This window comes from Notamacropus eugenii, chromosome 5 (assembly GCF_028372415.1).
Source record: "Notamacropus eugenii isolate mMacEug1 chromosome 5, mMacEug1.pri_v2, whole genome shotgun sequence".
NCBI classification, from domain to species: Eukaryota; Metazoa; Chordata; class Mammalia; order Diprotodontia; family Macropodidae; genus Notamacropus; species Notamacropus eugenii.
In genome coordinates this window covers 11,013,836-11,041,278 of record NC_092876.1, presented here as the reverse complement: position 1 = coordinate 11,041,278, position 27,443 = coordinate 11,013,836, and the positions used below count along the sequence as shown (strand labels likewise).

General features: G+C 36.7%; 1 protein-coding gene and 1 pseudogene across 1 annotated transcript; one reads left to right on the top strand and one right to left on the bottom strand.

Moving 5' to 3' along the window:
• Window positions 1-433: 433 nt before the first annotated feature.
• On the bottom strand, window positions 434-27,233 carry LOC140503328 (sulfotransferase 2A1-like). Its single transcript, XM_072607214.1, has 6 exons — window positions 26,866-27,233; window positions 22,330-22,544; window positions 17,076-17,199; window positions 15,080-15,174; window positions 9,349-9,529; window positions 434-569 (listed from the first exon to the last, which is right to left on the bottom strand). The coding sequence occupies exons 1-6, from the start codon at window positions 26,996-26,998 to the stop codon at window positions 451-453; spliced, it is 867 nt and encodes a 288-aa protein (XP_072463315.1). The 5' UTR covers window positions 26,999-27,233; the 3' UTR covers window positions 434-450.
• On the top strand, window positions 11,985-12,464 carry LOC140503332 (ubiquitin-ribosomal protein eS31 fusion protein-like; annotated as a pseudogene).
• Window positions 27,234-27,443: the final 210 nt, after the last annotated feature.

Sequence of the window (27,443 nt, the reverse complement as noted above, 5' to 3'; positions counted from 1 at the left end):
ATGAGACCCTGAGAAGTTATTCAGAACTTAAATGACTGAATAAAAGCTACAACAACATACATGTTTACCACTTGTCAGGCAACCAGACCACAGACTAGGTAAAGAGGTAAAAACAATCAAGACCTGTAGTGTGGACCTCCCAGAACTGACTCTAACTCAATCATGGTTTTCACTTTTCTTGCCAGTTCTTCCTTTGATGCACACTAGATTTGGGATATGAAAGGGCCAGGAAGTGGAAAGAAAATTATTGTCTTTCCCTCAGGTATAGAAGTTGTTGTTATTCAAACTAAGGGAGAGCCTCAGTTTTGGTCTCATGATTGAAGCAGTCAAATATTTCTTGGCCATGGCTACTTAGATCCAGTTAATCTAGTGTTTAGACATATGATTAAGTTAAGTTGCCCAGACACATATCATGTGTAAAATTAAAGGTAACGTGAAGCTGTCATCTGCTCAACACTGATCCCAGGGGAAAAGTCTTTGATCCAGCTCTGTCATCCTCTCCTGGAAAAGACTGTCAAAGGCTTCACTTTGAGCTACTATAAAGTGGTTTTTCCAGTCTCCAGTGATTCCTGCCAGACATGGAGAGAAGGAGTTAGGTGGTGGTTAAATTCAGACTCATTCTACTCCTAGAGGGGCCATTTTCAGTCATCCTGATCAATATCTCACCAATGGTCCCAGATGGCTCCAGAGGACAAAGTGAGGCAGAGACTTTGCACAGCCCTCCCCTACTGAAATCCACTTCACTTGCTAGTCATGGCATCACCTTCCTGAAGTCATGGTCCCCTTGAAGGTCAAAAGGACAAACAACCACATTCACACCTAGGGAGTCTTACCTCTTTCATCATTGAAGGAAAGAACCAATGCATGGGAACTGGGGGATTAACCTTTATTATGAAATCTACATCTAAGTGACAAATGAGCTTTGCCATTGGTCATTCCATAAAATGGGGCTACTAATTCTGGAGCAGCAGAGCCAACACAAAATTTGGGTGAATAATATTTTTCATTCCAAGGTAACTTTAAAGGTTTGAAGGAAAGGTATGTTGAATGGCAGGTGGGGTGGTTGAAACTGGTTAAAAGTCAATAAACAGACTGATGAAGATGTATAAAGAATAAAAATAAAGTCTAACCATAAAAGAGTGCAGTAGTGGCAGAGACAATGAAGACATGAATTCAGAAGATCTCAAAAAGTATTTTGAAAATCATATAAGAGATGTAGAATAAAAAACTGGGAAAAGAAATGAGTGGTATAAAAAAATTATGATAGATTCAACAGCTTGGTAAAAGAGGAAAAATACACTGAAGGGAACTTTTGACAGAATGCAAAATTGGCAGGAGTCTGGCAGTGCAGTCATCAGAAAACAGAAAGATTTTTGGCAGGAAACACCATAAGAAGAGAGAGGCAGAGAGAGAGAGAGAGAGGCAGAGAGACAGAGAGACAGAGAGAGACAGACAGAAAGAGACAGACAGAGACAGAGACAAATACAAGCAGAGACACGGAGAGCTGGATGAACAGGAAAAACAGAAAGGAGGGAAACACAAAGTAATCTTCATACTTAAAATGCATGGGATGAGGCCACCCAGAAAATTGCAGTGAAGAGAACAATGTATTGAAAACAGAATCCAACATTATGTTGTTTACAAAAACACTCTTGAATCCAAGAGATACAAACAGAGTCAAAACAGTCAAAAAAACCCAACACAGATAATATGTTATTTAAAAAACACACTTGAAACCAAGAGACACAGGCAGAGTCAAAATAGAGGGCTGAGGCAAAATCTCTTATGTTTCAAATGAGATTTTAAAAAAAGCAGAAGTGGCAGTCTTGATCTCAAACAAAGTAAAAGCAAAAATATGCCTAACTCAAAGAAATGTTGTTCAGTTTTTTCAGTCATCTGCAACTATGCTTGTCCCCATTTAGGGTCATCAAGATACTGGAGCAATTTGCCATTTCCTTCTCCAACTGGTTTTACTGGTGAGGAAACTGAGGCAAAGAAGGTGAAGTAACTGCCCAGGGTCACACAGCTGTTAAGTATCTGAGGTGAGGTTTAAACTCAGGAAGATGAGTATACTTGTTTCCAAGCGCAATTCTCCATCTCCTGCAACATCAAGCTGTCCTAGGAGGGAAACTACATTTTACTCAACAGTACCATAGACAGTGAATACGAATAACACCATAAACAGTCAACACTAAACATATATATTACAAATGCCATATCATCCAAATTCTAAAAGGAAAAGTTAAGTGAGTTACAGGAGGAACTAGACAGCAAAACTGCACTAATGAGTGGCCTTAACTTTCCACAGTTTTCTCTATGACTACATAAATTTAACCATAAAATAAACAAAGAAGTTGAGCAGATGAACAGAATTTCAGAAAATGTCAGATATGACTGACCTCTGGAGAAACCTGAATGGAAATAGAAATGATTATACATTCCCTCACCTGAACATGGCACTCCCATAAGAACTGACCATGTATCATGGCATAGAATCCTTACAACCAAATGAGAAAAAAGAAAAAATATTAAATACATTCTTTTCAAATCATAATACAATGAAAATTACAGTCAACAAATAGCCATAGAAAGGTAGATTAAAATTTCTTGGAAACTAAATAAATAATTTAATGCTAAAGAATGAGTAGGTCAAAGAACAAATCCTAAAATCAATAAATAATGTCATTAAAGATAATGACATCAGTGGGAAAACTTATAAAATTTATGGGATACAGTCAAAGCAATACTTAAGGTGAAATTTATATCTTTATGTATTGCATACAGCAATAAATAGAGGAAGAAAAGAAGAGTGAATTGAGCATGATACTAAAATATAGAGAAAAAGAATTAATGTCAAGTTCCCAATTTTATGGCAAATTGAAAATCCTGAATAACAAAGGAGAGATCATCTTTTAAAGTCATCAAATTACAAACTGGCTTTCTGGGAAAAGATTTTAAAATCAGCAAACCATTTGTCGATGTTATTCATTAAATAGAAAATAAAATTACCACTATCAAAAATGAAGAGTGAATGCACCACCAATGAAGATGAAATTAAAGGAATTAAAATGGATGATATTTAACAAAATATGAATTGCCCAGATCAAATGGAAGAAGAAATCAAGTACTTAAAGAGCCCTACTTTAGAAAAAGAAATTGAACAAGCAATCAATATGCGCCCTAAGAAAAAAAATTCTCTAGGATCAGATAGGTCCACCAGTGAATTCTACCAAACATTTAATGTTAAGAAGTCCAATACTATTCAAACTGTCGAGAAAAATAGGCAAGGAAGAAGTACAATGAAGTTGCATTTGTGACACAAAATATGGTGCAAGATACTTAAAAAAGAAGTAGTAAAACCAGACAACAAAAAAAAATGCACTCTAATTAAAATAATGAATAATGGTTGCATTTTTAACTCAAATACTAGAGATAAGATTACAGAAATTAATCTCCAAGATCATACACTATGACCAGGTAGGATATATAAAAGGAAATCAGGGCTAGTTCAATATTAGGAAAACTATCAGTACAACTGATCCTATCAATAACAAAACCAACAGAAACCATTTGATTTTCTCAATTCAGGCATGAAAAGCTTTGGTAAAAAAAAAAAATAAACACCACTCATTTCTATTAAAAACACTAGAAAGAAAGGAATAGATGGGGCTTTCCTTAAAACACTAAGTATTACCTACTTAACACTTTCAGTACTGATATGCTAGAAGCCTTCCCAATAAGACCAGGGTTGACACAAGGATGCCCATTATCACCATTATTATTCTTTCTAGCATACTATGTGTACTAGAAATGCTGGTAATGGAATCATAGAAGAAAAAAGAATAGAATGAATGAGAACAGGCATTGTGGAAAGCAGATGATGTAATGGTAGGGTTAAAGACTCATCTACAAAAACTAGTTAAAATAATAAATAACTTCTGTTACTATATAAAACAAACCTATGTAAATCATCAGCATTTCTACCCATTACAAACCAAGTCTACGAGGAAATGATACCAAGAGAAATACCATTGATTGTAACTGTGGACAAGATGAAACACTGTGGAGTTTAGCTGCCAAGAGAAACCAAGAAGACATATGAACTCAATGACAAAATGATTTTCACACAAAGCAGGATATAACAAATGGAGAAACTTTAATTGTTCAGGGATAGAATGAGCCAAAATAATAAAAATGAAAATTTAACTTAAATTAATTTATTGATTCTGTGCCAGTTGAATCAAACTAAAGAAAATTATTTTATGGAGCTAATAAAAATAATAATAAAAAATGTGACTTTAAGAAAAAAGGTCATGAATATGTAGGGAATCTGAAAAAACTTGAGAAGGAACGTGGTTTGACCACACCAGATCTCAAACTGTATTGCAAAGTAGTAATCATGAAAACAATCTGGTTCTGATTAAGAAATAGATAGATTGATGAGTGGAAAAGATTAGGCACACAATTCAGAATAGTAAATGACAACAGTAATTTGTTGTTTGATAAACCCAAAGATTCAAGTTTTTGGAAGAAGTTATTATTTACAAAAAAGTGCTGAAAAAACTAGAATGGAGCTTGATAGAAACTAGGTACACATCAACATTTCAAAATAAATACCAAAATATGGTGAAAGTGGTTATGGGATTTAGACATGAAGGGGGGTACAATCTAATTGAAAGAGGGTGTAAAATTTTACCTCTCATGTCTGTGCATAATGGAAGAATTGGTGATTAAACAAGAGAGAGAGCATTACAGGATTTAATGTGGATATATTGGACCATATTAAATTTTTTTAAGCCAAACTGAGTAATTTTAAAAGCAAGTATTGGTCTGGGAGAACAGATAATGAAACTGTGGAATAAGACAGAATGCTTCATATGAGGTGTCCAAAAAAAATTTTTTTTGTATTTAAATTGATTTATTTGAGTTTTCAACATTCCTTTCCACAAAATTTTGGGTTCCAAATTTTTTCCCCATTTCTCCCCTCCTCCCTCCGCAAAATGCCTAGCATTCTAATTACCCATATCACCAATTTGCCCTCCCTTCTAACATCCCCCCCTTCTCTTATCCCCTTCTTCTCTTCTGTCCTGTAGAGCAAGATAACTTTTTATACCCCATTACCTGTATTTCTTATTTCCTAGTTGTATGCAAGAACAATACTCAACAGTTGTTCCTAAAACTTTGAGTTCCAACTTCTCTTCCTTCCTCCCACCCCACTCATCCCCTTTGGGAAGGAAAGCAATTCAATATAGGCCATATCTGTGCAGTTTTGCAAATGACTTCCATAGTAGCCATGCTGTGTAAGACTAACTATATTTCCCTCCATCCTATCTTGCCCCTTATTTCTTCTATTCTCTCTTTTGATCCTGTCTCTATCCAAGAGTGTCGACTTCTAATTGCTCCCTCCTCCCACTGCCCTCACTTCTATCATCCCCCCCTTCTCTGCTTATCCCCTTCTCCCCCACTTTCCTGTATTGTAAGACAGGTTTTCATATCAAAATGAGTATGCACTTTATTCCTTCCTTTAGTCAAATGTGATGAGAGAAAGCTTCATGTTTTTTCTCACCTTCCCCATTTTTTCCTACACTGAAAAGAGTTTTACTTGCTTCTTTTGAGAGATAATTTCCCCCATTCCATTTCACCTTTTCTGCTCCCAATATATTTCTCCCTCACCCCTTAATTTCATTTTTTAAGATATGATCCCATCCTATTCAATTCACCCTGTGTTCTCTGTCTCTGTCTCTCTGTCTCTCTGTCTCTCTCTCTGTCTCTCTCTCTGTCTCTCTGTCTCTCTGTCTCTGTCTCTCTCTGTCTCTGTCTCTGTCTCTCTCTGTCTCTCTCTGTCTCTCTCTCTCTCTCTCTCTCTCTCTCTCTCTCTCTCTCTCTCTCTCTCTCTCTCTCTGTCTCTGTGTGTGTGTGTGTATGTGTGTGTGAGAGAGTGTGTATGTGTAACCCCACCAACTACCCAGATGCTGAAAAAGTTTCAAGAGTTACAAATATTGTCTTTCCATGTAGGAACGTAAACAGTTCAACTTTAGTAAGTCTACATTAAATTTTTTAAATGTTTTTCCAGAAACAAAAGCAGCGCAGCCAAGTTTAGGAAGAAAGCACAAAACTGGGACAAAATTTTACAGCAAGTTTTTCTGATAGCAGCTTCCTTTCTCAAGTACCTAGACAATTTAGTCAAATTGATAAGAATATCCAACCTTCCCCAGTTGATAAGTATCCTAAGGAAATGAACAGGCAGTTTGCAGAAGAAGAAATCAATACTATCCATTTTCATGTGGAAAATACTCTAAATCACTATTGATTAGAGAAATGCACATTAGACTCTGGGGTATCACCCTACAGCTAGATCGACTAAAATGAAACAAAAAGGGGACATGGCAACAATTAAAGAGGATATAGGACAATTGGAATAATATTGCACTATTGCTTGAGTTATAAATTGATCCAACCATTCCAGAAAGCAATTTGAAACTATTCTTAAAGGACTATGAGCTGACTATTTATATCTTTTGACCCAGAAACACCACTACTAATTCTACATCTCCAGGAGATTAAAGGAAAAGGCAAAGGACCTAAATGTACTCAAATGTTTGTAGTTCTCTTTTTGTGGTGGCAAAGCATTGGAAATGGAGGGGAATGCCTTGAGGCAGGGAATAGTTCAATATGTTGTAGTAAATTAATATACTGGAATATTTTTGTGCCATAAGAAATGATTTGCACAGTGGTTGAAGAAAATCTTGGAAGACTTTTATGAACTGAATCAAAGTGAAGTAAGCAGAACTAGGAGAGTATTGCCCAAAGTAACAGCAATATTGCATGATGATCAGCTGTGAATGATGGCTTTTTTGATCAAAACAGTGATCCCAGACAATTCCAAAGGACTAATAATTAAAAATCCTATCAACTTTCTCAAAAAGAAGTGATAAACTCTGGATTCAGATTAAAGAAAACTATTTTTAACTTCTTTTTCTTGGGTGTTTTGAGAATACCTTATTTTGTATCACTGAAATATACAATATGGGCATATATTTTTCACATATATAATCCCTATCAAATTGCTTCACTTATCAAGGAATAGGTGGAGAATGAAAGGGAAGGAGTGAATTTTTAAATCTATTTTTTTAAAAAATTATTCTTAAGGTTTTTTATTTATTTGTGAAATATTTAATGAAACAAATGAAAATATAATGGGAAAGGAAATTTCAAAAAATGAAGAAATTCAGTGATAAAGTGAATCTTTTAACGGGAGTTCAAGAGCCATGGCTTCAAATAGATGAACTTGCCATGCAATTCCTAGGCTACACAATTGCTTCTATGAATAGGGTTTTGGGAAATGGGTGCCACCTGGTGGACGTACATCTGAGATGTTTCTTTCCCCCTCTTCCTTCCTATATTCCATTCTCCCTTTCGTTTTCTGTTTTGAGAACTGGGTCTACCTATGGTTACTTGAGGTAGCAAGGAAAGCAATGGCTAAAGATCTTTTATTGCTTTTCCTATTTCTTGGCAGCAACAGATACTTAATAAGTTCTGACCCTGACAAATCTCTTATTAACCATGCTATAGACATGAGTGTACACCACAAAATAAAACTGAAGTTTTTCCTTTGAATTTGCAGGTGTAGTACAGTGTATATTTCAACAGTTACTACTCTTCTGAAAGAACTCATCCTCTCATTGGGGAAGACAATAGAGGTATGAAACTACATCACATGAGAAGAACTGCTTGTTCTTTCAGATTCCGCACTAATGGCAAGGCCCTGTAGTCCTTAAGATGTAATGTGAATGCTGACCCATGGAAACAATCCCTCATGACAGGAAAATAGCCTATGTTTAGACATATTTGGAAATTCTATGTGCCCTATTGCAAGAATATGTATGAAAATTCAGTGACCAGTCAGGAAGGAAAAAGAAGAAGGTAGCCAATGGAAATGGGATTGGAGACAGTCTCTGGGCTGAAGGGAAATGGATTGCCACTGGGTATCTGTTATAACCAGAGCACTTCCAGTACATCCAGATAGAGCCTGATGTAGTCTTGTGGCAGAGAGAGAGAGAGAGAGAGAGAGAGAGAGAGAGAGAGAGAGAGAGAGAGAGAGAGAGAGAGAGAGATCGTTTGTAGGTATAATAGTTAGGTCTTGTATGCAAACTGACAAAATGCCAGTTAATAACACTGAGAAATCTATAGAAAGGGAGTGCTACAAAGAGTTCTTTTCTTTAAGTTATCTCCATTCTGCAAAGGAGGAATGCTTTGACTCTTGGTTGGGATGTGCAACAGAAGTAATAGAGGAGTAGAGGGAACAAACGGACAGGATCAGAAGTTTCCTGGAAAGTCTCCATGATATTGAGTTTGACTTCAACAACTTGCAGAAAATTCAACGTTCTGACATCCATGTTGGACAGCTTGCACAGGAAAGATATGCATTTCTCAGGAAAAGATTCAAATGAGCAGGAATATTTTGCTCAATTTTTTAAAACTCGCCTAAATAATAAAGTCATGGTATAAACTTGGAACATCTTCCATTAAACAGAATGCTAGTAAAAGGAATAGTGACTTATTGAATCAAGTGGCCAGTTAGTTTGGAGAATGATAGCAATTGATATGACCATTTGTGCATGATTATTAAAAAGGACAGTCTATTAATTACCTCAATTGACAAGAATGAGGAAGCTCAATATAAGAATTATGGATATACAAAGAGTTCAGCTATGGATGTCCCAAAGTTTGACTTCAGATACTTCCACAGGAATGCATTAGCAAAGCCAATTGCCAAACTTTCCTAGATTCATTGGATTTCATGTCAGGAGTTCAGAGTAAGCCTTAAGGTTGATGACATATTTTGAATTTTCCAGGATTAAGAATATTGTGACCAGAGCTCATTTCATCAATTATATATGTATTTATATACATATATATGTGAATACACATAAATAATGTATATAAATATAATATAATAAATAAAATAACACAGATACATAAATATAAAATAAATTTATATAAATATAAAGCATATAAATGCCTATATCCAAACATAGGAAACACAGGGGCAGCACTGATACTTGGGATGGCCTGCTCAGACGTTTGGGAACTAAAATTGCTAAAATCAAATAGATCTCCTTCAAAGAGTAAATGCATGAGAGGTTCCTGGATTACCCTTGCCTCCCATCCATGGGTGGATTACTGTGCTCTCTAATATGCAGTGTAGGTATAATAAAGATGTTGATTACTTTTTCCTTTATCCTGTAGTGTTGGATTCAGACCCTCCTGTCTGACTTGCTGTGTTCAGCAAAAGTGTGGAAAGACACTCACTCTCTTTGCTCCTTTGTCTCTAGGGCTCCTACTCACCCTTTCTTATTATGCTTCCTTGGCTGTGATCCATTATGTAATCAGGTATCATTGAATAGTTGGACATTTTATTGTCTTTCATGACAGAGAAGGAAGCATTCTTTATCACGAAGTTTATTTCTTCTTCCTTCAACGTTGTTCCCAGGAAATGACAAATCTTATCCACATTTCTCCGCATATCCTATGGGAAGACCCCACAACATAAGAGAAAACAGTGATAGAAAAAAACAACAATTAACAGGGAAGAACCAAAACGAGAAGAAATCAGGGGATAAGGTTGTGATAGGAGTAAGAACAGGAAAAGTGGAAGAGGAGGATGAACACAGGAAATGGAAATAAATAGGAAAGGAAAAAGGATTAGCATTAGAAGGAAAGGGGAAAAGGAAGATGAGTAAAAGGGGCAATTGGAAAGGAAAGAAGAGAGGGAGAAGAGAAAGAGAAAGAGCAGCTGAAGTGGAAGAAGAAGTAAATAGTTAAGATGAGCTGGATGAAAGAAACAAAAGGAGACAATCCATCATCACAGACTGATTAAGCACCCATTGTGTTCAACACTGAGCATACAATGAAAAATGAAAAGGTCTTTAATATGATAGAACTTAAATTCTGAAGGAAATCAGTATAACATTTTGTATACATTTTAGTAATCAAATTACAAAAAAACAAGAATAATTTTGAAGAGGACTCATTACCATCTGGGGAGATCAGGAAGTGTCTCCTGTATGAGGGAGAATTGTGCATGATGGTAGAAGAAATGGAAGAAACAAGATTGGCAACTTTTTCTAGGAGCCTGACTGTGAGACAGAGAAGTATAGGAAGACATTTGAGGGTGTTAAAGGAAAATCAGTAATGAAGAGTTTCTTCATTAAAAAGAGTTTCTTAAGCACATAAAGGTAAGAACTTTGAGTGCTTGTGGGCACAGAAATTCAAAACCATCAACTACCCCTTCCTGCTACGCCAGACCAATTTCAAAATAAGGGAAAGGCAATCCGTATAGAAAGGGAGTGCTACAAAGAGTGGAGTAGAAGGAGAGACCTGCTACAGCTCTTCATGTAAACCCCTCAAAAACAATTGTGAACAATTACTCTAATACTCTAATAAAATTTTAGAACAGCAGAAGGCACAAAATGACAGACTGAACCAAATTTCCAACCAAAGAAAATCTGGAAAATTGACAGGAAGGATCTATCATACCTGACTAAGAATAGACTACAGTTTGGTATGATGCTAGAACCAGCCTTAGGGACTGAATCACTGCCAGCAGCTTCAGTTTCCAGAATTCAAAACCCACAAACACTAGACACTTTCTATGGTCAGTGGGAAGTGGTTGAAAGAGTAGTGTGATCCAGCCCTAGTCCCACTTCCACTCCCAGCAACTGCTATGGACTAAGCCATAGCTGCAGCAGCCAGTGCAGTAAAGGAGGTTGCTTCCAGAGCCCCTCACTTAACAAAAAGCACAAAAGTCAAGTAATTGGATTGGAAAAATGAGCAAAAGCAAGATAAAGAAACACACTTGATGAAGAATTTTCTTACATCATTGGTGACAAGGAAGATGAAAACATACAATGAGAAAAAAACACAACAAAGCCAAAGCCCCTACATCCAAAACCTCCTAGAATAATGTCAATTTGTCTCAGGCCATGGAAGAGTGCAAAAAAGCTTTTGAAAATCAAGTAAGAGAGGTAGAGGAAAAACTGGGAAGAGAAATGAGAGATGCAAGAAAATCATGAAAACTGAGTCAACAGGTTGCTAAAAGAAACCTAAAAATGCTGCAGAAAATAATACCCTTAAAATTAGATTAACCCGGATGTCAAAAAGAGATCCAAAAAGCCAATGAGGAGAAAAATACCTTAAAAAGCATAATGGCACAAATGCAAACAGAGGTTCAAAACTCACTGAGGAAAATAATTCATTAAAAATTTGAATGGACCAATTGGAAGCTAACGACTTCAGGAGAAGTCAAGAAATTATAAAACAAAATGAAAAGAATGTAAAAATAGAAGAGAATGTGAAATATTTCATTGGATAAGCAACTAACCTGGAAAATGGATCCAGGAGAAAGCCATGATTTACAAATAAAAAAGCCTGTCTTCTTTCAAGAAATTATCAAGGAAAACTGCACTGATATTCTAGAACAAAAGTGTGAAATAGAAATGGAAAGATTCCAAAAAACCCTTGCTAAAAGAGATCCCAAAAGGAAAAAACCCCTAGGAATATTATAGCCAATTTCCAGGGTTCCCAGGTCAAGGAAAAACTAATACAATCATTTCAAGAGAAACACCTCAAGTACTGTGGGAACATAATCAGGATAACAAAGAATTTGACAGCTTCTACATCAAGGGATGAGAGGTACTGGAATGTGATATTCCAAAGGTCAAAGGAGGTAGTATTAAAACTAAGAAGTACTACCTAGCAAAATTGACTATAATACTTCAGGGGAAAATGGAATTTCAATAAAATAGAGGACTTTCTAGTGTTCTTGTTGAAATGACAAGAGTTGAATAGAAGATTTGACTTTCAAATGCAAGAATCAAGAGAAGCATGAGAAAGTGTGCACACATTGCACTCCATTGCAGAGCTTCCTTGCATCCTACTGGTTGACTTTGACCATCCCATTTACTTTTCCTCTATCCTCAGGTGGACCTAGAGCCACGATGCAGATTTTTGTGAAGACTTTGATGGGGAAGACTATCATCCTTAAGGTCAAACCATCAGATACTATTGAAAATGTCAAAGCCAAGATACAAGATAAGGAAAATATTCCTCCTGATCAACAAAGATTGATTTTTGCTGGCAAGCAACTAGAAGATGGATACACTTTGTCTGACTACAACATTCAGAAGGAATCTACCCTTCATCTTGTTCTGACGCTTTGTGGTGACAAGAAATGAAAGAAGTCTTACATCAGTCAGAAAAAGAACAAGCATGAAAGAAAGAAGGTTAAGCTTGCTATTCTGAAGTACCATAAGGTTGATGAGAATGACAAGATTAGCCTCCTTCGATGAGAGTGCCCTTCTGCTGAATGTGGTGCTGGAACCTTTATGGCTAGCCATTTTGACAGACATTATTGTGGCAAGTGTTGTCCCATCTACTGCTTCAGCAAGCCAGAAGACAAGTAAATGTACATGTGTTAATAAAAACAATAAACTATTAAAAAAAGAGAGAGAAGTTTGGAAGGTAAGCAGGAAGGAGAAAACATAAGAGACTTATTCAACCTGAACTCTTTACATTCCTCCATGGAAAAGTGATATTTATAAATCATGAGACCTTTTTCAGTGTTAGGAGATTTTGAAGGAATATTTGTTTATATATATACACAGACAGAAACAGAGAGGTACACAAAAACAGACAGAGACATACAACATAGGGTGAGCTGAATATAAAGGGATGATATCTAAAAAAGAAAATTAAGTGTTGAGAGGAATGCACTAGGAGAAAGAGAAAGTGAAAGGTAAAATGTAATAAATCATCTCACATACAAGAGACAAGAAAGAGCTTTTATAAAGGGGGGAAGGAGGGAAACATGAGAGAAAATAAGTGAACCTTCCTTTCAACACATTTGGTTTCAGGAAAGAATAACAAGAACAATCAATTGGGTATGGAAGTTGATCTTACCATATAGAAAAGAAAAGGGGAATGCAAAAGGAGAGAGGGGGGATGGTAGAAGGGATGGCATGGTAGGGGAAGCGGTATGCATGAGGAATTGGATGCTGAAAACTGAATATAAATAAATATTTTTAAAAATAAGAAAGTACATATTTAAATATAGAAAAAAAATGGAATGGGCTAGCTTAGCTACAGTTTACCCCTTATTGCCACATTATAGGGAAATGAGATTACAGATAAAGGAATGAAATTTAAGGCTGTTCTTTTGGAAGTTCTGGCTGACATATAGTTCTGAAGCAAGTAAGATTGCTAACCATAGGTTTACTCAGGCACACATAACAGAATTTCAACAATGGCATGGTAGGATCAATTCATATTTTTGCTAGTAGAGAATCCCTAGAGTGCTTGTAGGAAGCATTATTGATGGTTAAGTTGGTCCAGGATATCTAACTCTTGATGACTCCATTTGGAGTTTTCTTAACAAAGATACTAAAATGGCTTGCCATTTGCTTCTCCCTATTATATTACAGGTCAGGATACTGCAGGTAATGGGGTTAAATGACTAGTTAAGTGTAGGATGCAAAGAATGGATCAGTAGGTAGGGAGAATTAAGATGAGAAAGGCTATCTTTTGAGGAAGATGATACCAAGAGCATAAGTAAGGAAGTACATGACAAGAAGAAACACCAATTTTTCATTTGAGAGTAAAGTAAAGCGGGGGCGGGGTTGAGCCAAATGATACGGAGGGATTTTTGAGATGCAGAGGAGGGAAAAAAGGAAAGCTTATGGCAAAAGGCTTGTATTTTCCAGTAAAGTATGAAGGTCAGTCTCTTGCTTGACAGTAATGGACTAGGGAAGGGGAAAGCTTAAGGAGAAAAGTCTCTGTGAAGAGTGTCCTAAAGACTCAGTTATGAAAGAATGAAAGAATTCTGATGGTGTAATGAGAGATGAGTTGGAATTACATGCCATGAATGTCTAGGAGGAAAAAGTGAAAATGAAACCTGGCTCATGTCAGACAATTAATAAGTGACAAATGGACAAGGGCTCATGGGATTTGAGAGTAGAAGACAGTCTGAAGTTGACTGGTAAATGCTAAGTGTAGGATAGGGAAGAGTGGAAATATGAACTGGAGCAAGACTGGTGACCTTATAGGATTCATACGGGTGGAAAGACTTAAGGCCCCAGCTAAGGGGCAAGATAGATTTAGAAGGAATGACCATAGTGAATGAAGCATATATCATGGTAGGATATTTTGAGAAGAGAAGGAAGAAAGGGAAAACATATAATTTCCAAAGAAAGAGAAGAAAAGGAAGTGGAGAAAAGAAAGAAAATATGAAAGATAAGTACTCCCAGAAAGAAAGGAAAGGAAAAGACCAAAGGAATCAAGGAGAGGCAGAAAGGGGCTTTTGCTGACTAGAAATGGTGGGAAGACTGAATAAAATTACTTGCAACAATGATTAAAAACTTAGGGTTAGGGTTAGGCAGAAGGAACTGGCAATTTACATATATGCACACAGACATATGTGTGTATATATGTACATATGTGTGCATATACATATATGCATATGTGTGTACATATATATACTTTGTGCATATTGGTCAACCTCAGAAGGGTCTGTCTTCAGGAGGAAAGCTTAATGATAGAATTAGTCTTCTGGTTGATTGACAAAAGTTGAATGTCAGTGAGAAAGCTATCAAATTGTACCTAAGTGATTGTATTTATTTAATGATTACTCTAAAATGAACTTTTTAAAATTAACTTTATTCAGATTCTCATTAGCTTCTATGTTTATTATGTTTCCTTCTAAAGTATTTTGTATTTATGGAATTATACTCAAAAGTTAAAACATTCTACCTCATTTCTTCTAATTCATTTGATCTGTGAGAAATAGGAGTACTTTACCAGTTTCTCTGGTCCTTTGTTTTACAAGTCAAAGGTCCGTAAGAGCAATGAAATGGAAACAGAAAGTAGGATAGATATGAAAAGGAGAGGGCAGAATCTAAGAAGAATGAATGGACCAATTGATGGGAAGGGTAGAAGAAAAAAGTTGACAAGGGTAAAGACAGATGAAGATAAGGGGAAGAAAAGATGAAGATGAGGTGAATGAAAGGGAAGATTGAGCACTTACATGCAGAAGTTCTTCATAAGTTAAGATTAGGAAGTTGTCATTCTCTCTCAAGGACAGCCAGCCACAGATGTGGTCAAACCAAGATCCATATGGGACTGCAGAGGCAGAAGGAAAGAGAGGTCCCTTGAAGGTGCATTCTTTCATTTACCCATTCAATAATATTTCATTCATTCACCAAATATTGACTCAGGGACTACTCAGAAATAAAGTTTTGCTTGAGGCTGACACTGATCAGGTTTTTTGTGACAAAATGCAAAGATGAGAACGTATCTCTAGAGCTGAATAGGATCTCTAAAATCATACAATCTAACCACATTTTATAGATTAGGAAACTGAGGGACAGAAAGGTAAAATTATTTGTCCAAGTTTTCAGTTAATAAAAGGCATATAGATGACCAGAGTAACATTTTGATATGTCATGTTAAATCTGAGAAATAGAAAGAAAAATGAGGCAACACTACCCTCATGGTTCTGGTTTGCAGATGGGGGAGGACTGAATGAAGAGATATGTAGCAATAAAAAAATTGAGGATTTCCACAAGAGAGGCACAGAATTAGTAATGTGGGAGATCACATTAATTATGTGATGACTTCTACTTAAAGGAAGGAGCCTCACTGAAAGTTTACAGGACAAGGTGACTTTTGAGGTCTAGAGTAGGGGTTAGAACTTGAAGTCTGCCATGTTTTAGGAGAAAGAGCCTTGGATTTAAGAGTCATGAGGCATGGACCGGATTCTGCAGGTCTACCGTAATACAATATTTTTAGACAGCAACAAATATTGAAAATCTATGAAATGGCTCTTTTTAGAGCAGAAGCCTGATCAGGTCCAGTTTTCAACAATCCATCATCCTACCTAATACCACCCCATTCAATATGTACCTGGCTCATGATTTCCTCTAGGATCAAACATGAAACATTGTATTTGGCTTCATAACCTACGCCCTTTCGACCTTCCCAAGTTATTTATGAGTTACTTCTCTTCACATATTCTGTGATGCAATGATACTGGCCTCCTTGCAGCTCACAGGTAAGACCTTTCATTTCTCTATTCCATGCTATTATAGAGTCTGTCCCCAAGGCTGGGAATTCTCCCCCTTCTCATCCCTGTCCCCTGGATTTGCTGGCTTCCATCAGGTCCTAGCTGAAACACCATCTTGTAAAAGAACGCTTTCCAGATCCTCTTTAAGGGGACAGTGCCTTCTGGATGTTGGTTGCCCATTTATCTTGTCTATAGTTCACTTGTACATAGGTGTTTTCATTTTATCTCTCTTATTTGATTGTAAGACTCTTGAAAACAAGGAGTATCTTTTTTTTTTTTTTTTTTGCTTTTCTCAGTATTTCCAGCGCTAAGTACAGTGCCTGCCACATAGTAAGCATTTAATGAATGCTTTTCAAGTTTGAAAAATCTCTTCCTATCAGTAGACCATGGTCTATCCACATGAAAAATGAGTGACTTGGACTTGAAGGTCCCCCCTCAACAATGAGGTTCTGTGGTTCTAAGTCCCTCCCCTTTTCTGGACCATGCTTTTCTTTTAGGTAAAGTTAAGTGAATTAATTACTGCAACTCCAGGAAATCTTTCAGCTTTGAGGGCTGTTGAGCATGATCTTTCAGCCAGAGATGTGTCCCATGTATGTTCTAGACAAGTCATTCCTGATTTAGGGGCTCTACATACCTAGGGCTCTATGGCTTATCAACCCCAAGGGAGAAACAAAGGGAACATATGCTAGACTACCTGCGACTGGGGGGATTACCTCAGGTGAATACGTAGAAGCATATACCCTGACATAGAGTGTGTTGGGGGGGAAAGGCAAATCCATATAAAGGAGCCTCTAACAAGAGGGAGAAAAAAACTTCTGAGCCTGCTCACCTATCAATAAAATGGGGCTAGTCGTGTAGTTGCCTCCCTCATGTGTTGTCTTGAAAAAAACGCACTAGAAACAAAAATGACTCCTATTCTAAAGATGAAGAGCTTCTAGCTCTCTCTTGACGTGCTTACCATTTCCTTGAGAGAACATTTCCAACATCTCACAGAAATTGTCTATACGCTCAAATAATTTTAACACCTTGGAGTAATGACAAAGAGAAACCACATCTCTAGGATTCCGCATGACATAAATTATCTGAAATAGAAATCAGGATTATTATAGGCAGCCAAAGCAATTACACCTTCTCATACAACCCAATTTTTAAAAAAACCAGATTGGTTGCTTTGAACTGCTTACTTAACACCTTCTTTCTGGTTACCACTACTCTCTTCCAACAGGAACTCTACCATCACCATCTCCACTTCTCATGCATACATTCCTATCCTACGTCCTGCCACAGTGTACTACATTTTATTATTTTTCTGGTTCAGAATTGTCCTTCTCCTAATGGGGTGGTGAATGACCTCATCTTGCCCATCCACTTGTCTTTTCTTCTTATCCAGTTAATTTTCACCCTGACGCCACCTACAGCACCTTCTCTCTTCCTGGCTAACTGGTTCTACCAATCTTTTTCTTATTTCCCCTAGTTTCTTTCATCTCTAAAGGAACTGGTGACTTTTCTTACACTCCCCTAGGCATATCCATTGGTGTTAGATTTGACATTATCCCATTAAATTAAATCTTTCATTATTCACTTGGCCTTGAACTTATCTGTTTTCATTTTATATTCAAAATTTCCTTTCTATTGTTATGAATTTTGAAAACAGCAATAAATATGAACTTTTCCTTGCTGAAATATAAGGCTGGGAGTAGCCTTACCCCAACTCATTGAATCACTGATGGATTAGAAATCTCAATTAAATCAATGGAATGTGTGTAAATAAAGATGTAAAGAAAATGATTTATTCCCTTATATCACTTTATGAGGTTTGAAACTCTGATTAGATTAAGAAAAAAATATTGATATGAATGTCTAAGTCATTTCATTCGTTCAATTCCTATCCCTAATTAGGTATACGAGATAAAAAGATAGAGGCAGGCAATAAATGCAATTGAAGAAATGTAGAACAAATACCCTAAGTCAGATGCTTGAAACTCAAGAGTTGTAAACAAACTCTTACAACCCTTAAAAAAAACCTTTCTCTTCTTTTTTAGCTTTTCCTCTAATTACATGTAAAAAACAATTGTGATGTTTGTTTCTTAAAAAATTTGCAGTTACATACTCCTTACATTCCTCATTTCCTTCCCTAATCCTTTTAATGCAGGCAGTTTGATACAGGTTTTATACATGCAGACATGACAAACATATTTCCATATTAGTCCTATTATAAAAGAAAACAAGATATCAAACAGAATAAAAGAAAAACAAAGGGGAAGGTATGCTCCCATCACCAATCAGACTCCATCACTTCTTTCCATGGAGATGGATAGTATTTTTCATTGGAAAGTTCTTAGGAGTTGTCTTGTTTCACAGTATTCCTGAGAAGAGCTATGTCATTCACAGTTGATCATCAGACAATGTGGTTATTGCTGTGTAAAATGTTTTATGGGTTCTGTTAATTTCAATTTGCAATAGTCCATGTAAGTCTTTCATTTTTTTCCAAGAGCATCTTGCTAATTATATCTTATAACACAATAGTATTTCATCACAATCCCATACCACAACCGTCCCCCAAATAATGGGCATTTCCTAATTTTCCAATTATTGGCCACCACAAAAAAAAAAAGAGCTCCAATGAATCTTTTTGTATGCATGGGTTGCTTCCCATTTTTTTGTTTTTTAATCTCTTTGGGACCTTGTAGGGGTATTTCTTGGTCAAATGGCATGCACAGTGTTATTGCCTTTTGAGCATAGTTGCAAATCACTCTCCGGTATGTTTGAATCAGTTCACAAATCTGCTCATGTTGCTAAACCATTAATATCTCAATTTTCCACACCCCTCCAATATTCATTCTATCAGTCCATTACATTCTATGATATTAGCCAATTTGATAGATATGGGGAGGTACCTGAAAGTTGTTTTAATTTCCATTTCTCTTTTGAATACTGATTTGAAGCATTTTTATGATTATACCTGACTTTGATGACTTCATTTGCCATTTAGGGAATAACTTGTATTCTTATCAGTTTAACTTAGTTATATATCTGAGAAATGAAGACTTTGTCAGAGGAACTTGTCATAAATTTTTTCACATTATTGTATATTTCCCCTCCATCCCATTTTCCTATTTGTTTAACTTTCACTCTTTTCACCCTGTCCATCCTCAAAAGTACTTTGCTTTAGACTATAATTTCCCTCAATCAAACCACTTTCTATCAGCACCCTTCTTAAATAATTTCCTTCCTTTCAAACATTCCAATAAAGCAACTAGATTTCTATACCCAAGTGAATGTGTTATTCCCTCTTTGAGTCAATTCCGATGAGAGTATGGTTCAAGCACTAGCCCCCCACCCCACAACTTACAGCTTCATTTCTTCCACTAAAGAAGATATTTTGTATCACTATTAACCCAACATTTACATGTGATAATTAGCTTAATTTTTATCTCAGTCTTCCCCCTTCTCCCAGCGTGAGTATATTTCTATTTCTCAAAGTTGAATTTTATTTTTTAAGATATTCCAACATAGTGGATTTACACTTGTAGCATCAGTCCAGAAGCAACTATTATAAAATGATAAAATTCTTAAGAGTTATGATAAAATCTTCCCAGATAGGAAGGTATGTATTTTCACCTACAACCTAGGATAACACCAAGACCACATACAAGGAATGCGACAGAGTCATGCACACCAAGACCATATATAAGTAATGCAACAGAGTCATGCACCCAGTCATCAAGAGAAATGCTAGAGTTTCCTTCTGCCGAGTTAGTCAACACTTGTAATATCTGTAGGCGAAGGACTCTGGAGGCCACTGTTGTTGATTCAGTTTCCCCAAAAACCTGCTGTTGGCTTGCTAAGGATGAGCCTACGTCTCACTTCCTGGGGTGTTAACTAATCTGGAATTTGATTTACTCTCATATTTGTTAGATAGTCTGCTGCTGCTGACCTTTTAAGTTTTCTTGGCCAGGAAAGTTGTTTCAGTCTGTCCTTTTCTTGGTTTCTTTTGAAGGGTTATTTTAAAGTTTTTTGGACAGAAATCTGGAAAAGCTCAGGTCTTTACCTCTCTTTGCTCCATGACCTTAGCTCTGTTACCAAAAGAAATTATTCTTAAGAGGAGTATGCTGCACTATAATTTCTATCTCATTCTTTGTCCTCCCACCCACTTCTACTGACCATTTCATCAAAGACATTACACTAGTAGCAAACAACGTACTCCAGTAGCAACTGACAGCATGCATCAGTAGAAAACAATGGATCTAGCTTGGAGTGATGATCATCCTAGGAAAGGCAGCTTCAGGGTCTTTGCCCTCTACCTCACAACAGAGTAGTACTAATTCAGGACTCTCTAAAAGTAGTGATCTTTGGAGTCAAGCACAGAACTACCTTTGAGGGGAACTATAGAAGGCATTTAGAAAAGGTGATACAGACTTCCAGTATCAAATCTGGGAGTTACACTATTTGACAAAATCTGCTGGGAAAACTGGAAAATACTATGCCAGAAACTAAATATAGACCAACATCTCACATTCTATAGAAATGTAAGGTTAAATTGGGTACATGATTTAGACATAAAAGATGATGTCATAATCAAATCACACTGCATACCAAGATAAGATCACAATGGGCATGAAATTTAGTCATATGGTAATTAGATAAGGATGGAAAATTTTGCTTCCTAGGGGAATGAATAAGTGAAGAATTTATAATCAAAGAAGGGATAATGAGCAATACAGGCTGCAAGATAAATAATTCTTGGTTTATTAAATTTAGAAGGGTTTTACACATGCCAAACAATGCAGCCAATATTAAAAGACAGAAAAGTGGAGGAAAAGGGAATTGCTTTATTTCTCCAAATAGAGTCTCAATTCTTGAATACAGGAATTGAGTCAAATTTATAAGCATTCAACTTATTCTCCAGGTGACAAATGTTCACAGGATAGAAATAAGCAGTTTTCATAAGAAAATATCAAAGTTATAAATAATCAAAGAAAAGACTGCAAATCACTATTGATTGGGAAAATCCAAATTAAAACAACTTTTTCATGACAATTCATATGTATCAGGCTAGAAAATATAACAGAAAGAAAATAATATAATACAATAGATGTGGAAAAACTGAGCTAATGTTGGAGGAGTTGTGAATTGATTCTACCACTTAGGAAAGCAAATTGAAACAATGGCCAAAGGACAATGAAATTGTTCATATACCTTGATACAGCAATATCACTATTAGGTGCACAACCCAAAGATATCAAATAATAAGGAAAAGAACTTTTATGTACAAAATTTATAGCAGCTCTTTTTTTGTAGTCTCAGAGATTAGGAAATTTGAGAGGATGTCTATCATTTTTTGGAATGAGTAAACCAGATATTGTAGATGAGTGAACTGAATATTATTAAGCTATAGGGAATGAGAAACAGAATAGTTTCAGAAATAAACGTTTAGAGACTTATATGAACTAATTCTAAGGGAAGTGAGCTAAACCAGGAGAACATTTTATACACTAACAGCAACTTCAAACAATGATCAACTCTGAGTGGCTTAGCTGTTCCAAACAACACATTGATTCCACACAATTTCCATGCACTATGGATGAAAATTTTTGTCTATGGAAAGAATAGATATAATCTCAATGTACATTGAAAGACTTTTTTCATGCTCTTTTTCTTGCTCTTTTTTCAACATGGTCATTACACAAATAAAAAACAGCGGTGAACATACAAGATACATAAGGATACATTGGAAATGGTTTAATTTTCCTAGAAGATGAAAAATGTCAGAGGGGTCTAGGAAACCAGGTGCCTTAAATGCATTGTTGATGTCACTATGAATTCCCCAAGTCATTCTGCAAAGCTGTTTGGAGTGATGTCTGGAAGGTTGAATTAATGTATGATAGTGAGTAGAGAGAGTTAATGTGGCATTCAAAGCCTAAAAGCAGATTGTGGATAACTTTGTAGGCAACAATATGTTCCTGTTTTTAAGCCATAAGCAGTGAGGAGCTACAGAGTGGACTTAAATAAAAGACCAACAGAATTAAAGGGCTATATTGACATATGATAGATAGGAAGGTGGGGGAAGAAAATGCATGTCATTTCTCAAGTGATGTGGCCCCCACTTACTCTCAGTCCTTGAAAGAGACCAATCAGACATGAACCTTCTAGCCATCTAGATATTATCATACCAGTATCCAGCTCTGTGAGTAGAATTATAATTTGCTCACCTTGGCCTTGCTGTGGAAATATGATTTAGGGAACAATTGGATGGGCAGGTGGGTGGTGTAAAACCGGGGTCCATTTTCTTCTTTTGTGCAAATCAAATGCTGTAAATGTTCTACTTCTATCCACGGGAACCGCTCCCAGATAGGGGTAGATTGAACCCAGGTGCTGTCCCCTTTACACTGAATCAGGCTGAGGGTCTCCATGACCCAATGGGTTCCTAATGGAGAGATGAGAAAAGAGAAAGTATGTTAATAGGGGCTCTTTTGCATATGACATTTAAGTCCAGAGGCTGTTTTCCATGGGAGATGGAGAAGGGTAGGAAGGAGTGAAGAGAGAGAAAAAATGACTTTGAGTCTCATGAAATGAATGCTCCATGGGAGAAGAAGATTGTTGTCTTCCCAATATTGTCATCAGAAAGCCACAGAAGAGAAGATTAATAAAAGTTGTGGATTCTCTGCTCAGATATGTTGAAGTACTTGATTGGAAAACTGAAAGCAAAAACAGAGTACCAGCCTAGGTCACATATTTAGGACCATGACAGAGAACATCCTAAGACTTGTCCAATCGGTGATAGCTACTCAGTGAAGGGAGTTCAAGTGGAATTGGGAATTCTGCCAGAATGAACCTAAACAACATGTCCAACTGTTAGGAAATCTTAAGCAAGAATATAAAGATGAGAGGAGCACTGGCTGTCCTTCCTTTGTGATTGAAAATTTAAGTTAAGAGGACCTAAAGAGAAAAACTAATGTGCAAAATGAATCCCTGGCTTAGAAGAATAAAATTTGGTGCTCTGGATCACAGCATTTAACATAGGGCTAACAGATTACTGTCCAGAGATGAAGTGTACCTAAACAAAGGAAGCCAGACTGTATTTGCCATGAGTCTCATAAATCTAATTAAAAAGACTTTCTAATAAAGAGGATAGGGAAAAAGACTTAGTCTATATACCCTTAAGGTAAATGCCATAGTAGTAGCATTAGAGAAGCATAGTAGATGAAATAGCCATAAATGTGGAGGATACAAAGCCAAGACAGGAACTAATAGAAAAATACATGGCTTCATGAGTTCATATAAAAATTCTCAAAATTCAGTCAAGAAGCAGGAAGGACCATGATAGGAGAGGTCAAAATGGAACACATGGATGACTTTGACAGTTTTTTGGAGGAAACTCAAGATCATACCATGGCTCTATATGAATATTGGTTAGTTAAGGGAAATAGTGTGTGTAAAATGTGAGCATGAAGTAATAAGGTATACCGAGAATATTTACACATATGAGTTGATGCAGCAACCGAATGTTGAACAGGGGGGAAGCATCATTAGGGGCATTTCAGATAAAGCCACAAAAGAATGAGAAAAAGAAAATGTTTGTCATTAAACTCTACATTCTACAGACCACCAGCAAAGAGAAAGAAAATAGATAAGACTATTGAGAAACAGATCTTAGGATTGACAGAAAGGTAAGATACAGTATCAATGGGAGATGTGAGATAATAAGACAATAAGAACAGAGAAGGAAATAACTTGCTAAATTGCTTTTTGACAATATTATTCTCCTAAAGATAGAAGAAACAATGCAGGAAAAGCTAGTTGTTTTGGTAGACATTATGAGAATTTTTGGAGGAAAGAAGTAACTTGTAAACAGGACGATTTTTTCTCCTCTATAGGAAAGAGAAATCAAGGCACAGTTGGATAAATCTCCTAGATTTTGGCATAGCAAAACTTCAAAGTATTCTAAGGGAAGAGACAAAAGACTAATCCCATTAAGTAAAGTGCTTCAAAGGAAATACAACAAATGAAGAAGATGTCCATGAATTTAATTCTGAACAAAAGAGGGGGAACAATTGTAATGAAGAGGAGAAATGGGAATTTTCTAAAGAGATGGAAGTTTTTTTCCAATGGAATTCACCAATTAATTTGGATATGATTTATGAAGTTAATGAGCATTTTTTTCCTTCCTCAAACCTTCTCTAACCCACACTTAAAGAAAGCAAAACAAACCCTTTACAACATGTATACATAATCACATTAAACAAATTCCCACACAGTTCTGGCCCCCAAATAGACACCTCCTCCTTCTTCCTGAGTCCATGACCCCTGAACAGAGGTTGCTAGCCAAGTCTGTAAACGATTCCCTTGGGTCATGGTGGTCACTGCATTCAACACTGTTCTCAAGTCTCTCAATGCTCTACAATGTTAGCATGCTTTAATATCGTATAAATTATTCTACTGCTCCTGCTCATTTCACTCAGTTTCACCAAAACTGTCCTCCCCACCAGGGTACCAGAAAGATGGCCAGGCTGAATGCATGTTTGCTAAATTGAATGTCTTTCTGCTTTTTGTCCACTTCTTTACAACTGCTGTAAAACTTCTCATTTCAGGAAAAAAAGTGACCATTGGAAACAAACAGTGCATGCCTATGAAAGCTAGACAGTATGCTAGTGCTATGACAGGAAACTAAATTGCTTCCATTTGATTGGTTTTGGGAAGATTCTGAAGATCACATGACAGGGGAAGCTGCCAGACGTTGAGATGTGTTCTGGAACTCCACTCCTAAGCATTCAAACTCTGCTGACCATGTTGTTTGAATGCAAAATGTACAATTGCCAAAAAGAATATTTTATAGAGAATTCACACAGGTCAAGTGTTCACATGGTGCTCAGAAGAAGTGACACAAGGACACTCTCAAGGTCTCTCTTCAGAACTCTGGAATTTGTGACATGGGGGACACTGGCACAGGATTGCTTAGTATGGCATACCCACATCTGAGAAAGCACTGTACTCTGTGACCCAACCAGAATTGAAAGAACTCAAAGGAAAGGGAGGATGCATGAATTTACAGTATGCACCCCAAATGTTCACATGGTCTATTGGTTCTCTACCTGTGTTAGAGTATTCCTAGCTTGTTTTGGATTATTCAGTCACAGTCAGAAACACTGAAAATTGACCCCAGCATGGTGGTGGGACTTTGGTCTTCTGTAACAAAGTACAACATCCAACCCATGTAAAGATATAGGGAGATAAAAGGAGAAGATATAAGGAGAAGAAAGAAGTGTCTCTCCATACTTTTAAGTTGTCAAAGGGTATTGAGAGTTAAAACAAACATGGCTAGCTAAGTGGTGCAGTGGGTAAAGGGCTGGGCCTGGAGGCAGGAACAGTACTTTTCGTGAGTTCAAATTTGGTCACAGACACTTTGTAGCAGTGTTACCCTGGGAAATTCGCCTAACCCTGTTTATCTCACTTTCCTCCTCTCCAAAATGAGATGGAAAAGGAAATGACAAACTCCTTCAGGATCTCTGGGGTCATAAAAAGTGGGAAAAACTGAAAATTGAATAGATAGCTACAACAACAAATATAAACAAAGGACTTTTGGAGGAGATAGTTGATGTCCTTAGCAACTGAATAAGGTTCTGAAAGTGGATGAGAAGTGGAACAAAATGTAGGAAAGAAAAAGAAATGTGGAGAACTTTCAACTTCCCATAATTATAGTGGGTCAAAAGAGCAGACAAACTTTTAAGGCAGAATTAGTGCAGTGAAGGTCCTTATTCATACATACATACATAAGTGTATATGTAGACATATGTGTGTTTATATGTTATATCCACATAAATTTATACATATGTACATACATATGTAGACAGAGGGCATGGGGTGACTTGAATATGAAGGGTGATATATAAAATATAAAATTAAAGGGTGAGGGAGAGGAATGTAATGGGAGAAGGAAAAAGAGAGAGGTTCACCAAGGTAAATTGTCTCACATAAAAGGGGCAAGAAAAAATTTTAACAGTGGTGGGGTAGAGGGAGTAGGTAACAGGGAATGAGTGAACCTTGTTCTCATAAGATTTGACTTAAGGAAGTAATAGCATATACACACAATTGGGTATGAAAATCTTTCTTACTGTATTGGAAAGCAAGAGAGAGGGGGATTAGAAAGGGAGGGAAATAGAATGGAGGGCAAATGGGAAGAGGGAGTAATCAGAAGAATGCACTTTTCAGGACGAGCAGGGTCAAAAGAGAGAATAGAACAAATGGGGGGCAGGATAAGATGAAGGGAAATATAGTGAGTCTTTCACACCATGACTATTCTGGACATGTTTTGCATGACTAACTATGTATCACCTATATCAAGTTTCCTGCCTTCCTAATGAAGGTGGGTGAAAAGGGAGGAAAGGAGAGGATGTGGAACACAAAGTTTGAAAAATTAATATTAAAAATGGTTTTTACATGCAAATTGGAAAAAAGATGTATAGGCCGCAGAGTATTGAACTGTGTCTTACCCTACAGAAAAAGAGAAGGGAGGGGTGATAGAAGAGAGGGTAAGATTGGGGAAAGAAATAATTGCAATGTACGTCATGTTGGAGAAGAGAGAGGGGAAAGATGGGGAGAAAATTTTGGAACCCAAAGTTTTCTGTAAGTGAATGCTAAAAGCTAAAAATATATTCATTAATAAAAATAAAAAAGCAAAACCCTGCAGGACAAGCATTATGGGATTTTCTCCCCAAACACCTCCCCTTGGACCCATCCTTGTTTCTTACCTGATTTGGGGTAGGTCACTACAATGACATCATCATTCTTCACCACAAACTCATCCTGACAAAATTTGAGGGACTTTATACTGCAAGTTGAGGGGAATTTGATTTGCTCAAAGTGTGTATACTTTGATGACATGTCTTTGTAGTATATAGTTTGAAGTTCCTGTACTTTCTTCTTTGTAGTCTCACCTGAATCCAACCCACTGGGACTTTTCTCCTCAACTCCTTGTCAAGCGTGGTTCAGTATCTGACCATCATGGAAACACACTGCCTTCACCCAACCAGTATGAGATACACACAACAGAAAGTGTGACGTCTTATTATATTGGATCTTCTTGACTCCAAACTGAGATTGTGAGAGCAACAAAAGGACCTTGAACTGAGGGCCTTGAAAATTTTCCAAGAAAGGAATGGAAAAATTTAGGAAAATAGTTTGGTAAATAGACATCCCAAGTTGCAAAACTTGCTTTAATTTCTACAGAGATGACTTCATCTTTGAAAATGTAGAGGAATAAATAAGGTGGCACACTCTTCTGCATTTAATTTGCACTAAGAGGAACAGTTTGCTGTGGAGGAAATGA

Excerpts from the sequence above, each read along its gene's own strand:
- LOC140503328 (XM_072607214.1), bottom strand. The coding sequence starts at position 26,998 with ATGTCATCAAAGTATACACACTTTGAGCAAATCAAATTCCCCTCAACT. Across the intron at positions 9,530-15,079 it reads CTTATGAAGAACTTCTGCAT|GATATGCGGAGAAATGTGGA; the intron begins GTAAGTGCTCAA and ends GTCTTCCCATAG. Across the intron at positions 570-9,348 it reads AGGAAGCATAATAAGAAAGG|GAATCACTGGAGACTGGAAA; the intron begins GTGAGTAGGAGC and ends CATGTCTGGCAG.